Source organism: Thamnophis elegans, chromosome 12, assembly GCF_009769535.1.
Source record: "Thamnophis elegans isolate rThaEle1 chromosome 12, rThaEle1.pri, whole genome shotgun sequence".
NCBI lineage: Eukaryota > Metazoa > Chordata > Lepidosauria > Squamata > Colubridae > Thamnophis > Thamnophis elegans.
In genome coordinates, this window is record NC_045552.1 from 51,183,773 (window position 1) to 51,196,664 (window position 12,892).

At 40.8% G+C, this 12,892-nt stretch overlaps 1 protein-coding gene across 1 annotated transcript in view; it reads right to left on the reverse strand.

The window, feature by feature from the left end:
• Nucleotides 1-12,892, reverse strand: part of PCDH11X (protocadherin 11 X-linked) — a 747,920-nt gene that overhangs the window by 84,457 nt on the left and 650,571 nt on the right. The window contains exon 8 of the mRNA XM_032228039.1: nucleotides 8,539-8,544. Coding sequence (XP_032083930.1) covers nucleotides 8,539-8,544 — 6 coding nt within the window. The remainder of the gene's footprint in view (nucleotides 1-8,538; nucleotides 8,545-12,892) is intronic.

Here is a 12,892-nt window from a genome sequence, read left to right on the forward strand (position 1 = left end):
ACAGTACACAATTGTCTGCTACAGTATCTTACCTGTTAACAACTACTTCAGCTTCAACCCAATAATACAAACAATCAATACTAACTCAGTTAACTGCTCGAAACTTGATTACAGAAATATGACTTTGGCAACAGGGTGGTCAACGCGTGGAATGCTTTACCCAAATGCATTGTTATGTCCTCTAACCCTCACAGCTTCAATCTCAAACTGTGTACTGTGGACCTCACCCCATTCCTAAGAGATCCGTAAATGGGGTGTGCATAAGCATACCAGTGTGCCTACCGCCCCTGTCCTACAGTCCCCTTTTACTTGTATTCATTTTCTGTGTTCATGTCCATGTTGATACTTATATCCTGCTATCATGTCAGTGGTGGGATTCAGCTGGTTCGCACCTATTCCAGAGAACCGGTTAGCAACTTTCCAGGCAGTTCAGAGAACTGGTTGTTGAAAGAAATCTCCTTTTGTTTTTCCCACTTTACAGGGCTAATCCTATAAGGAAGGCAGGAAGGAAACATTCTGGTGTGTTTCTAGCCTCATCTTTGTTGACCTGCTTACAGAAATTGTCTCTCCATAGTAGGGTAGAGGGGAATGGTGGAGGGAAGATAGTAAGTTGGAGGGGGGTGGAAGAAAGAGGTGTATGGAGAGCGGAAGTGGTATATTGGGTTTCTATTTGAGTTTGAGTTTGAGTTTTATTTTATTTATATTTCTGGGGGTATTGTTGACAAGAGGAACTGCTGTGATTATTGTTTAATGTTGTATGGCCCCGGTTATGCACAGTATATATGTGACTGTATGAAAATGAAAAATGGAAAATAAAAACATTTTAACAATAAAATAAAAAAGAAAAGAAATTGTCTCTCCGGTTAACCCTGATTACATTGTAAGAGCTAAGGCAAAGCACACCATCGATGGGAGTGACGTTGAGTTGATCACACCCAGTCCCGTGACCACTGAGCCCTGCCTACCCAGCTGGCCATTAGGGCAGAGGACCGGTTGTTAAATTTTTGAATCCCACCACTGTATCATGTACATGTTTGACATACTAAATCGATCAATCAATCAATCAATCAGTAAAATAAATAAATTAATTAAAAGCACTGCTACTTACAGGCTTCTCCCAGTGATTCAGACATAGGCAAAAATCAGCATTTCACAAACTCAAAAGGAGGAAACTTTTTTTTTCCTGGCTCACTTGGAGAGTGAGGGCATGCCTGAAGCTTTTCAGCTCTTTCCAAGTTATTCTAATCTACTTCAGTTGAGTTAGCAGGAGAAGTAGGCTGACTCCCCAGGATTATACAACCTGCGCAAATAGTAGACAGCTTTGGACTGCAACGCCATGGTCCAATAGCTTTGAAGAGGTATTGCTTCCAACGTATTACACTTCTAGGACTCCGCACAAAGACTATAATAATGCTCATAAGGAGATCAGAGGCTTCTAGAAGTTTCACATCAAAGGGAAACAGATGAAGCTACTCTTGAAATTTCCAACCAGGAAGGAAACTGAGCTGCCTTTCTCAAACCAGAACAGATGAAGTCGCTGTTCTTTGTTCCTTCAACAGTGGTTGGCATTACCTACAGCAAACAGGAGATTCCTAGTCATCTAAAGAAGCAAATTTTCCAGGCTACTGCTACTTTCCTGGTAGAAAGCTCCATAAATTATGCAAATATCGTTATCCCATCATTTCCAAAGCACAAGTAATCCAAAGTAGGAATGTGAAGAAATAAGCACATGGCTTAGACCAATGAAGTTCCTTCTAAAGTATTTTGTCATTAACTTTCACGTCAACCAGTGGTGGGATTCAGCCAGTCCGCACCTATTTGGGAGAACCTGTTGTTAACTTCCTAAGTAGTTCGGAGAACCGGTTGTTGGAAGAAATCTCCCCCCCCCCCACTTTACAGGTCTAATCCTGTAAGGAAGGCAGGAAGGAAACATTCTGGTGTTGTTTCTAGCCTAATCTTTATCGCCCTGCTTACAGAAACTGCCTCTCGGTGAACCCTTATTGCATTGTAACAGCTAAGGCAAAGCACCCATCGACATGAGTGACATTGAGTTGGCCATGCCCACCCAGTCACATGACCACTGAGCCACGCCTACCCAGTTGGTCATTAGGGCAGAGAACCGGTTGTTAAATTATTTGAATCCCACTATGACGTCAATATGTTAACTCCATTTGCAAATAAAGCACATTTTTCTCTTTTAAAAACAAAGAAACCTAAATCCCTATACATACGTACATCCATAAATACATAAGCATATGACATTTTTAATAGTTAAAAAACACCAATGCATTCTGTTCCAAATAGGTAATAGCTATTTATGTCAGGTGCAAGCAATCGGAGCCAATTATGAATAATAAAAGTCAGTAACTTTACTGTCTAATACCCTTGTTACAAGAATCGCTCCATTGCTTGCCTTCCCCTGGTAGTGGCCATAAGGGTTGCTGAATCTTGGGGCTTGTGACTCTGCAAGGGCTCTAAGCTAAGTCCTTGTTTGATGCTCCTCCAGCCTAGCTGGCACCTTCCCAGCAATTTTCAAATCTCTAGAAGTGTGTCTACCACCCTATTAATAAAACTGGTCTGCAAATGAACAATATTAACTACTCTATAAATAGTATATACAGAGATGAGAAGGGCAGAAAAAATGCTTCTAAATTGAACTGTTGGGGGAGGGATGGATTGCTACTTCAGCCTCTTTTTAATGCATATAATGCATGATCACATATTTGCTCCTGTCAAGCAGTATCACCTGTGAAGATGATGATGATGTTGAGAACCACAAAAACTTCCCTATAAACATCATTCCAGAGGTGTGATGTTTTCTGGCCAGAATGTAGTGGATCATATGAATTCAATTCAATTCAACCTTTATTGTCAGCGTTAACATGTGTAGAATGAGATTGCCTGAGCCTCCCCTTAGTCCACCTTCCCGCAACATAAATACATATCAATAACTCACAGTGAAAGAGATAAAATCCCTAATCCATAAATCGTACTAACAACACACAACCCTCTATACATATAAGTACGTAACATTACATTATAATATATTGCACCAATATGAACATGGCTCTGCAATTCTATCGTGCTACATACTTATGATGTTATGTTGCATTCAAAAGTCTGACAGCCCACGGATAAAAACTGTTCTGCAGCCTGTTTGTACGACTGGCTACGCTTCTATATCTCCTACCCAATGGTAGGAGAGCAAAGAAGTGTTGACCAGGGAGTGAGTCATCCCTGGTGATTGTCCTCACTTTTCTAAGGCAGCGAGTCCTAGAAATTTTATCTAGTGATGTCTGGGGACAACCCATGACGTTTGTCCTGAACTTCGCCCAATCACATCCTCAACACATCCTTAGCAATGGCTTGTTCCTCTATGTGAAACACCATGTAACATCACAAACAAGAAGAGCTAAAAAAATGTATCTGCAAACTCACGCATCAGAGGTGGTATTCAGCCAGTTTTGACAGGTTCTGGAGAACCGGTAGAGGAAATTTTGAGTAGTTCAGGGAACCGGCAAATGTCTCCACTGGCTGGCCCTGCCCCTGATCTATTTTCTGCCTCCTGAGTTCCCGCTGATGGGCTGGGTCTTCTTTTGTTTCCCTGCACAGGAGAACGGAGCTGGAAAGCAGGTTGGTGGGTTGAGGAGGGAATAGAGATTTTGCAGTATCCTTCCCCTGGAGTGGGAAAAGAATAGAGATTTACATTATCCTTTCCCAGGAGTGGGGAGGGAATGGGATTTTGCAGTATCCTTCTCTTGCCACGCCACCAAGCCATGCCCACAGAACTGGTAGTAAAAAAAAATTGAATCCTACCACTGCTCACGCTCTACTAAAAATCAAAAGAGGCAGTAAGAAGGATCCATTTTAGGAATTACCTAAAAGCAGCAATAGAGAAGTTGAAGTTGAAGTCTTCCCGGAGCAGAAATCAGCTGTTTGGGGTATATCCCACCCTTGTTCCTTTCCTCCATCCTGAAACACACAGCAAATTTCCGTCCCGTCATTTCAGCTAAGAAGCAACTCTGACAATTTATTATAGCTCTCTCGTGCCGCATAATGGCCCAATTGATGCTATGTGACAGAATAGCTTAGTGTCAAGTGGCCCAGCTCCCTTCTACAAGTGCTGTCAGTTTCAGCTTTCCACAGCTTTTACCTGGGTAAACGATTTTCCCTGTTTTAAATTTTGATTCACCTTGCCTCCTCTGGAGATTTCCTTTAGTAAGATCATCGTGAAAGCAGATACGTATTATAAAAGGCACAGTTTTCTTTTTTAAAAAAGGCTGCACCTTATCTGTTTGTTAGAATCGCAGTGCTGAGATAAGAGAATAGCAATAACAATAACAATAGCACTTAGATTTATATACCGCTTTGTAGTGCTTTTATAGCCCTCTCTAAGCAGTTTACAGAGTCAGCCTATTGCCCCCAACAATCTGGGTCCTCATTTTACCCACCTTGGAAGGATGGAAGGCTGAGTCAACCTTGAGCTGGTAAGATTTGAACTGCCAACCTGCAGCTAGCAGTCAGCTGAAGTAGCCTGCAGTACTGCGCTGACCACTGCGCCACCTATGGATGTTTATAAATGCGTGGCAATTGCCTTATTTTGGCAAACTCCAAGTCTACCATTTATTAATGAGAAAACAATGGTAGTGTCAGGCCTGCGGTCATATTCCTTTTAGGATCTTTGGCCTGCCACACTTTCTCATTTTACTATGCTGTTTCATGGGTAATTGGGAGGGGGAACAGGAAGGAATAGAATGTGTTGTTGTCAAAATAAAACATTCCTTTCTAGAAGCCCAAGGTCATTCTTTGTTCCGCACCTCTGCACCTGACCGGAAGTGGATGGGTGGAGATGCCAGCATGGCAATGGAAGATTGGACCATGTGATGGACATGTGGGTGTGGGGGCAGGATCTTGAACTTTCAACTGGGGAAAACCCAGGAAGCTTTCAGATTCGGGTTTCCCACAGATGTGCCAACATGTCTCTCTTAATAAATTGGAACTTAGAGCAATGCTTTGCCTTGGACTCTGATTTAATTTGGGATATTTGGAACGCTGACAGGTAGCTTGACGGCACATATAATGTGAGACCCTTTTGCTATTGCATTGAGGAAATGTGGGCTCCAAAAGACATATGAAAGAGCGGGGGGAAAGAAAGCAATCCCATAAAGCAAAGAACCCCCCCCAAAAAAAATTAGAAAGGAGAGAAAAATAATTTTAAAATGGTAGAATACTTTGAATCTTTTTCCTACAAGCTTTTATACTTTTTTGCCAGGGGTGTGACCTTTTGCTGAGCACTGCACGTGCATGCACATTTTACAGAAACCTCACCTTCAGCATTACTGCTGCGAGGAAACTGCTGTGGCGTGGCAATCGACTCTGCCATGCCGATCAGGGGTGTTGAAAAAGGAAATATAGATGAGTATAGCACAGGGGTAGATGGGCAGGCCCACTTCAAAGTCAGGGCGAAGTGGTTCACTCACAGCTGATAGTTGGAGCTCCAGGTTCGCCAAAGCTGGTCCAAAACCGGTAGACACCCATCCCTGCTAAAGAGCCGAGGTGGCGCAGTGGTTAGGGTGCAGCACTGCAGGCCACTTCAGCTGACATCTGCAGTTCAGCGGTTCTAATCTCACTGGCTCAAGGTTGACTCAGCCTTCCATCTTTCCGAGGTGGGTGAAATGAGGACCCAGACTGTGGGGGCGATATGCTGACTCTGTAAACCACTTAGAGAGGGCTGAAAGCCCTATGAAGTGGTATATAAGTCTAACTGCTACTGCTTTTTTCCTTTCTCGATTGTTCTCTGCCTGTTCCAATTTCCCTATCTTTACCTTATCTCAATGTGGGTCCTTTGCGTTTGCAATGCCTCAGATGAATGAATTAGCTTTTTTCTACATCCCCCCCCCCCCATCCTGGCTCTTACTCAACCTTTAAAAAAGTTTTATCAAAATCTACAAAAGAATACGAAGATGTGGGAGAAAAATCATGGATGGAATCGGGTAGGCGAATAGAGGGAGGGGGAAATTCAAATAATCATTAGCCAATTGTTCTGCCCACCAACTTGACATAAATCTCTGAAATGAGTCAAGTTGTAGAAAAAAAAAATTCAGAATTCAGTTGTTTCTCCAACAAAAAAATCCACTTCAGTCCTCAGCTGACTCATTCACAAACCACTCAATTAATCAGCATTCAGATACCTACTTTGGTAAATGTATGCTAGTAGCACTGCATCGGGCACTTCCACCCAAGGATTCTGTGCTAACTTGGAAGCATTTCTGGAACATTGAGTTCCTACAACATTCCAAGCAGTTGGCTTACAGCCATTAATTTAACAACTGTTCAACAGCACTAACAGAATAATAAAGCTGGAAGGAACCTTGGAGTTCTTCTAGTCCAAACTCCTGCTCAAGCAGGAAACCCTCTACTATTTCAACAACAAATGATTGTCCAATCTTCTTAAAAGCCTCCAGTGATGGAGCATTTCTGGAGATAATTTGTTCTACTTATGAATTGTTCTGATTGTCGAAATTTCTCTTAGTTCTAGGTTGGTTGTCTCCTTGATTAATTACCATCCATTGTTGAAAAAGGGGACTTACACGTGATCCTTACATTTATGACCCTCACAATATCTCTATGTGGTCAAAATTTGGGCACAGCATATATGATGATGGTTGCAAGTGGGGTTACTCCAATAAGCATCCTATCTCTCATTAATGCAACTCCACTAATTTTATGGTGCCCCATAACATAATCACTTTCATATTGCTTGGGACAGCTTACATTTCCACGTCTTTATATCCTTTCCGTTCTGTCTGGAGTTTAAACAATCTTCTGCAGGTTTTCCCCCGCAGTTATTTAATTTCATTGTCCCTTTTTCCATGTCCATTCATCCCCAACATCCACAACCCCTCAAAATTATTTCATGCAGTTTTCATACACACTCTGTATGTCTGGATGGTTTCTTGGGATGAGCCGCTAGACAGAGAAAGGAAGCATGCTTCCTCCCAATTTGGGCATACCAGGGGTTGTGACACAATATATTAAATAAGGGAGACTAGTATAGATCTATTTCAAGCTATTTAGCTCTCATCAGCTAGCTAAATAGCTTGAAATAGATCTATACTAGTCTCCCTTATTATTTATCAGCACAAAATGCAACACAAATGTAACAAAGGCAACAGTAAAAATAATGGCTTTCTGTCTGGATGGTCTCTTGAGATGAGGCAATAGACAGAGAAAGGAAGCAGTATGCTTCCTCCCCTATTTGGGCATACCAGGGGTTGTGACACCGACAGCGAGAGTCCTATGAGTTGGCTCTAGGATGTGGAGGACCCTGGACAGGGTTCCGACTCCGAGCATGGCGCAGAGAGGCTGGTTGGCCACCAGGAGGAGCCTGAGCATTGGAGCAGTGGGAGGAGCCAAGGGAGTTGTTCCTGGATGCCCGGCACCAAAGACTATACTAGCCTCCCTTTATTTATTTATCAGCACAATACAACACACAGACACACAGACACAGACAACAGACACACACACAGACACACACACACACAGACACACACACACACACACACATATATATATACATCATACATACATACTACATACATACATACATACATAATCAAATCAATCAGAATTTTAGATTTATAGATGTTCCTTTGCCATACTAATGTACAGGCTTTAGGCTTAGAATGGGGATTCAAAGCAAAGAGACCTTTCTGATGCAATTATTGACTAAACAGTCACCATTCTAATTTATTGCTAATTTACTCTTGCATTTTCAAATTGTCCATTCACTTTTTTGTTCTCAACCATCCATTTAGTCACCTAACAGATTTGCCACCCACCCCACTCAGATCTCCTTCATTCTGATGGTTGGATAGCCTTTCTATAAACTCATTCCTGACTTATCCATTAACATCCTTCACTGGAACCCAGCATGAAGCTGTCACCTAGTTATGGATTCCTACCTTCCACTTAGAGCGATCTAGATGACATACTTGCTGACCGTCATTTGAGACCTTTCATTAATAATTCAACTGACACTTATGCATACCTTTGTCAGCTGCACTGTATTACAGCATCCCAGGTTTATTCAAATGGATTGTGTCCTTCAGTGTTCCTTTAGCTTTACACACCAAGGTATCTGTTTCTATTTCATTCAGTGTTAAATTATTCTCATAATCATGCCCTCTTCTTACAAAGCCAAATCCCACTCTTCTTTATGACAGGGTCATCACCAGGTGGGCTGACAGATTGCAAGCTCCATTGCTCATCATAGTTTTGGTCAAAGGAAGCTTTCACAACATCATATGAGGAAATATGTAGACCATGTTATTAGCCTTAATCAGTCTTACATCACATGGAGAATCCCCTGCTAGCAATCACAAGGGTTCAAGGCCATTTTGTACATTTGACCATTATGTCATAAGGAAAAACCAGAAGCCAGTTCTTCCTGAAGCATGATCATATTCTTCTTCACAAGATTAGGAATATAATCTAACGGTTGGGTTGGCAATATAAAATCATATAACAATGCTATACCTTTTTCTTTAAATCATACTGTAAAATGTATTGGTTGCTTTTCCTCAATCAGCCATAAGAGGGAGAGAATGACTGTTAGCTCTCTGTTTTGTTAGATGCTGGGCTGATCTGATCTGAGTGTTTTGGAAGCTGGCTGTTAGAAAGTGCCGTGTGCTATTGTAAGTTTTGCAACTGCTAGCAAACTTTGACTACAAGACTGTTGGTATGATTATGGACTGTTATTTGGATTATCCCTTAACTGAAAGACATTGATGACTGACTGTCTTATCCGTGTATGACTTGGACTATTTGATGGACTCTGATACCTCTATTTCTACGAAAGTAAAAGCCTATTTAAACTACAGTGTCTCTGTGCTGGTTTGTGTGTTTCCAACACAACTCTCACAATGCTCTCTGAACACACTCACTCCCAACAGGGAGCTTACCTAACAACAAGCTAGCATTTCTAATCTTGATTACTAGCTGTTCGCATCTCATCTATTTAGAAGTACTGCATATGGAGATTGAAATACACTCAGATTGCAGAGTAGAGATAGTCTTTTAGAAGGAAGGACCGTGTGGGTGTAGCTTGCATTGCTGTCTGTCTAAATGACTTGATTAATGCAAGAGTCCTGATGTGAACTTGTACTTTTGCTTATCATGATACTAAATATGTCCAATAGAAGAGAGCATCTGTAGCTCATGGAGTTTATGAGGTTCTCCTAGCTTGCTTTTTGCTTGTAGACATTCCATTATTTATTTCAGTAATGAAACTTCTGCAACAGACAGATGATAGTTGATAGATGATGATAAATGATAGAAAGACAGAAAGACAGGCAGACAATGATAGATGATAGACAGACAGACTTTTTTTTTCAAACCCTGTAAAACTAGAAGAATTAGAATGTTTAAGAAAACTGCAGTTACGGAACTAATCTGAATTCATTACATATCTGATCTACTCAATTATTCCTTTTTGTAAACAGGATAAGTCATCTGAGAACATACTGGACCATTCACCCAAGGAGACCAACACAGCAAACAGATGAAGAAGAGAATTAGATATTAGACATCTGCTTTATGATTATCTGGTTCTGAAATACACTGAAATGGTGAAAGAGACCTTTTTTTATTTATTTTTTTTGCAGGAAGGATATAATCAATGTCATTTTTTTTTAATTCAGGAACCCAATCGCAAGCTTGAGTTTTTTTGAGTAGAAAAGGAATCTGTATCACCCATATACATTTGAAAAATTGCAATTATGTATATAGCACAGAAATAACTCCAGACAATTTTTTCCACTCTTAATGTAAACAAAGACATTTGGTGAAGTCATTATTCACCAAATTTCAAAGCTATAATTTCTCATGTAGCTATAGAAAAGCTTAAAAGTGTTTCATTTCCTCCTTGAATTGAGGTGCTTGTCAGCGTTTCCTTTTCATTGCTTGAATAAACTTAAAATTAATGTTGATTGTGAGCTTCAAGGATTTTTGTGGAGGGACAATCTGGGTCATGAAATTCCATTTGTTTGTTAAAGCCCCACAGCGACTTTGGTAATTCGTGACATAGGGTAAATATAGGGGCTTTCGAAGCTGAAATGATACACAGGATAAACTATATCCGATGAATAAATGCTTTTTAGAAAGAGACTGTCATTAGGGTTTGAAAGAAACAATCAGTCTCGAGGAAAGAGCTCATCAATAAAATTATGAATTTGATGGACAAGCAAATGAAGAACAATTTGGGGTGTTCTTCCTTCACATGGTGATGGAGGCAGGGATGGTACTTGCCAAACGTTGGAAGGAAAAAGAGACTGTTGAAGAATGGAAATTGACTGAATTAGCAGAGAAATTAACTACTTTGATTAGAGATAATGGACTCTACCATCATCAAAGGTGGTATTCAGCAGGTTCAGACTAGTTCTGAAGAACCGGCAGCGGAAATTTTCAGAACTGATAAATATCACCTCTGATTGGCCCAACCCCAAACCATTCTCTGCCTCCCAGAGAATGCCTGAGTCCCAGCTGATTGGGAGGGAATGGGGATTTTACAGTATCCTTCCCCTGGAGTCGGGAGGGAATGGAGATTTTACCGTATCCTTCCCCTGGAGTCGGGAGGGAATGGAGATTTTACAGTATCCTTCCCTGCCTGCTCACCACCAGCCATGCCCACCAAGCCACGCCCACATAACCAGTAGTAAAAAATTGAAGCCCACCACTGGACTAGATAGCTTTATTAAAGACTGGAAACCATTTCTGGACATTCTACATTCTAAATAGAATAACAGATAGTTAACAAAGGGATTTGAAGATTTGTGTAATGTTTAGCTCAACCTGTTGACTGCTTTTTCGTCTTTCGTCTTTCTTTATGTGTGTGTGTGTGTGTATTTGTGCTGATAAATAAATAAATAATAAACAAACAACAAACAATACAACACAAATGTAACAAAGGCAACAGTAAAAATATTGGGTTTCTGTCGTGATGGTCTCTTGTGATGAGCCGATGGACAGAGAATGGAAGCAGTTAGCTTCCTCCCATAATTGGGGCATACCAGGGGTTGTGACACTAAATATATATATAGTGTCGCAACCCTTGGTATGGCCAAATATGGAGGGAGCATACTGCTTCTCTTTTCTGTCTATCAACTCACTCTGGGAGCCATCCAGGCAGAAAGCCATTTTTTTTATGTTGCCTTGTTATATTTGTATTGCATTTGTGCTGATAAATAAATAAAGGGAGACTAGTATAGATCTATTTCAAACTATTTAGCTCTCATCACTAGCCATACCCTTACTGGGAATCAAACCTTCCTTCATATATATGACGTTTCATTCAACAGATATATTCTCATAGTGCCCAGAGAGAGAAATATCTGCCTCTACCTAGGATCGAACCCACAGCCTCTGATTGTGAGGTGAGAGCGCCACCTCTAGGCCATTGCACCACTCTTCGAACCTGCTCTTCTAAGCCCTTGGTTTATTATAAGAATGAAATTGTTACAACTACTAACCATAACACCAACAATGCATAGAATTTCCTTTACAGAAAACATTGAAGGACACATATGGATGTATCCTGTTGCAGACAGTCTAAAAATAGGACATATTTTCCAGACATAAAAAAGCAATCTGAAACCACGGCTTCCTTTAGAAAACCACAGCAGCAACACGTTTGTGATTCATGTGTTTGAACAATCTCGATACAGGTGATAATTCTAGCATAGATTACCCTTCTCACATCTGGACTGAATCAAATGATGAATTGTAGGAGAAAGGGTTTTCCGATCAAAGGATGTGTCTTCCCATCTAACCAACCATGAGAAAGATAGAGAAGAGGAGACAGTGACTCTGGGCTAAATAATCTAGTGGGTGAAGACTTGTAGACCTTAGCCACTCTTGGATTTGCAAAATTTCAGCATCCAATATACTGTATGTGTGAATGCCCCAGCTAATAAGGCAATCCCAAAGGGTGAAAAAGATTCAATAGCAAAATAGGGCATTTTTACACCACATTCCTTTGATATAATATTACCATGTCTATCGTAGGGCACAGCCGTTTAACCTTTCTCACACAACCTCGCCATGTGTAATAGGGTGATAATATTACTGCGTGAGCTTCACAGGGATTGTGGTGGATTAATGTGCTTGTTTGGTGCTTTGAGAATACACAGAGTTACAGAGTGCTGGGTAAGATCATTGTGTTTTTACTATTCTAATCTCAACCACCCAGGTTTGTTTTTATTTGGCTTATGAATAGAATAATAGAGTTGGAAGGGACCTTGGTGGTCTTCTAATACAACCTCCTGCTTAGGCAGGAAACCCTACACCACTTCAGACAAATGGTTGTCCAATCTTTCTTAAAAACTCCCAGTGTTGGAGTATTTACAACTTCTGGAGGCAACTTGTTCCACTGATTAATTGTTTTCAGTGTCAATAAATTTCCCTTTAGTTCTAAGTTGCTTCTCTCCTGATTAGTTTCCACCCCTGCTTCTTGTCCTGCCCTTAGGTGCTTTGGAGAATAGCTTGACTCGCTCTTCTTTGTGGCAGCCCCTAGATATCTGAACACTGCTATCATGTCTCCTTTAATTCTTCTTTTTATTAAACTAGACAAATCCAGTTCCTGCAACCCTTCTTCATATATTTTAGCCTCCAGTCCCCTAATCATCTTTGTTGCTTTTCTCTGTACTCTTTCTAGCATCTCAACATCATTTTAAGTGTTCCTTCAAGACAGAAGATCCCAAAGATATGTGTTCCTTTAGGACAGAGGGTCCCAAAGGGTGCTTTTTCCAAAGGCAACTGGACTTCCAAGCAAAGTCCAGCTGCCTTTGGAAAAAGCAACATTATGACTTGGATGACTGAGAATCTCCATAAATCT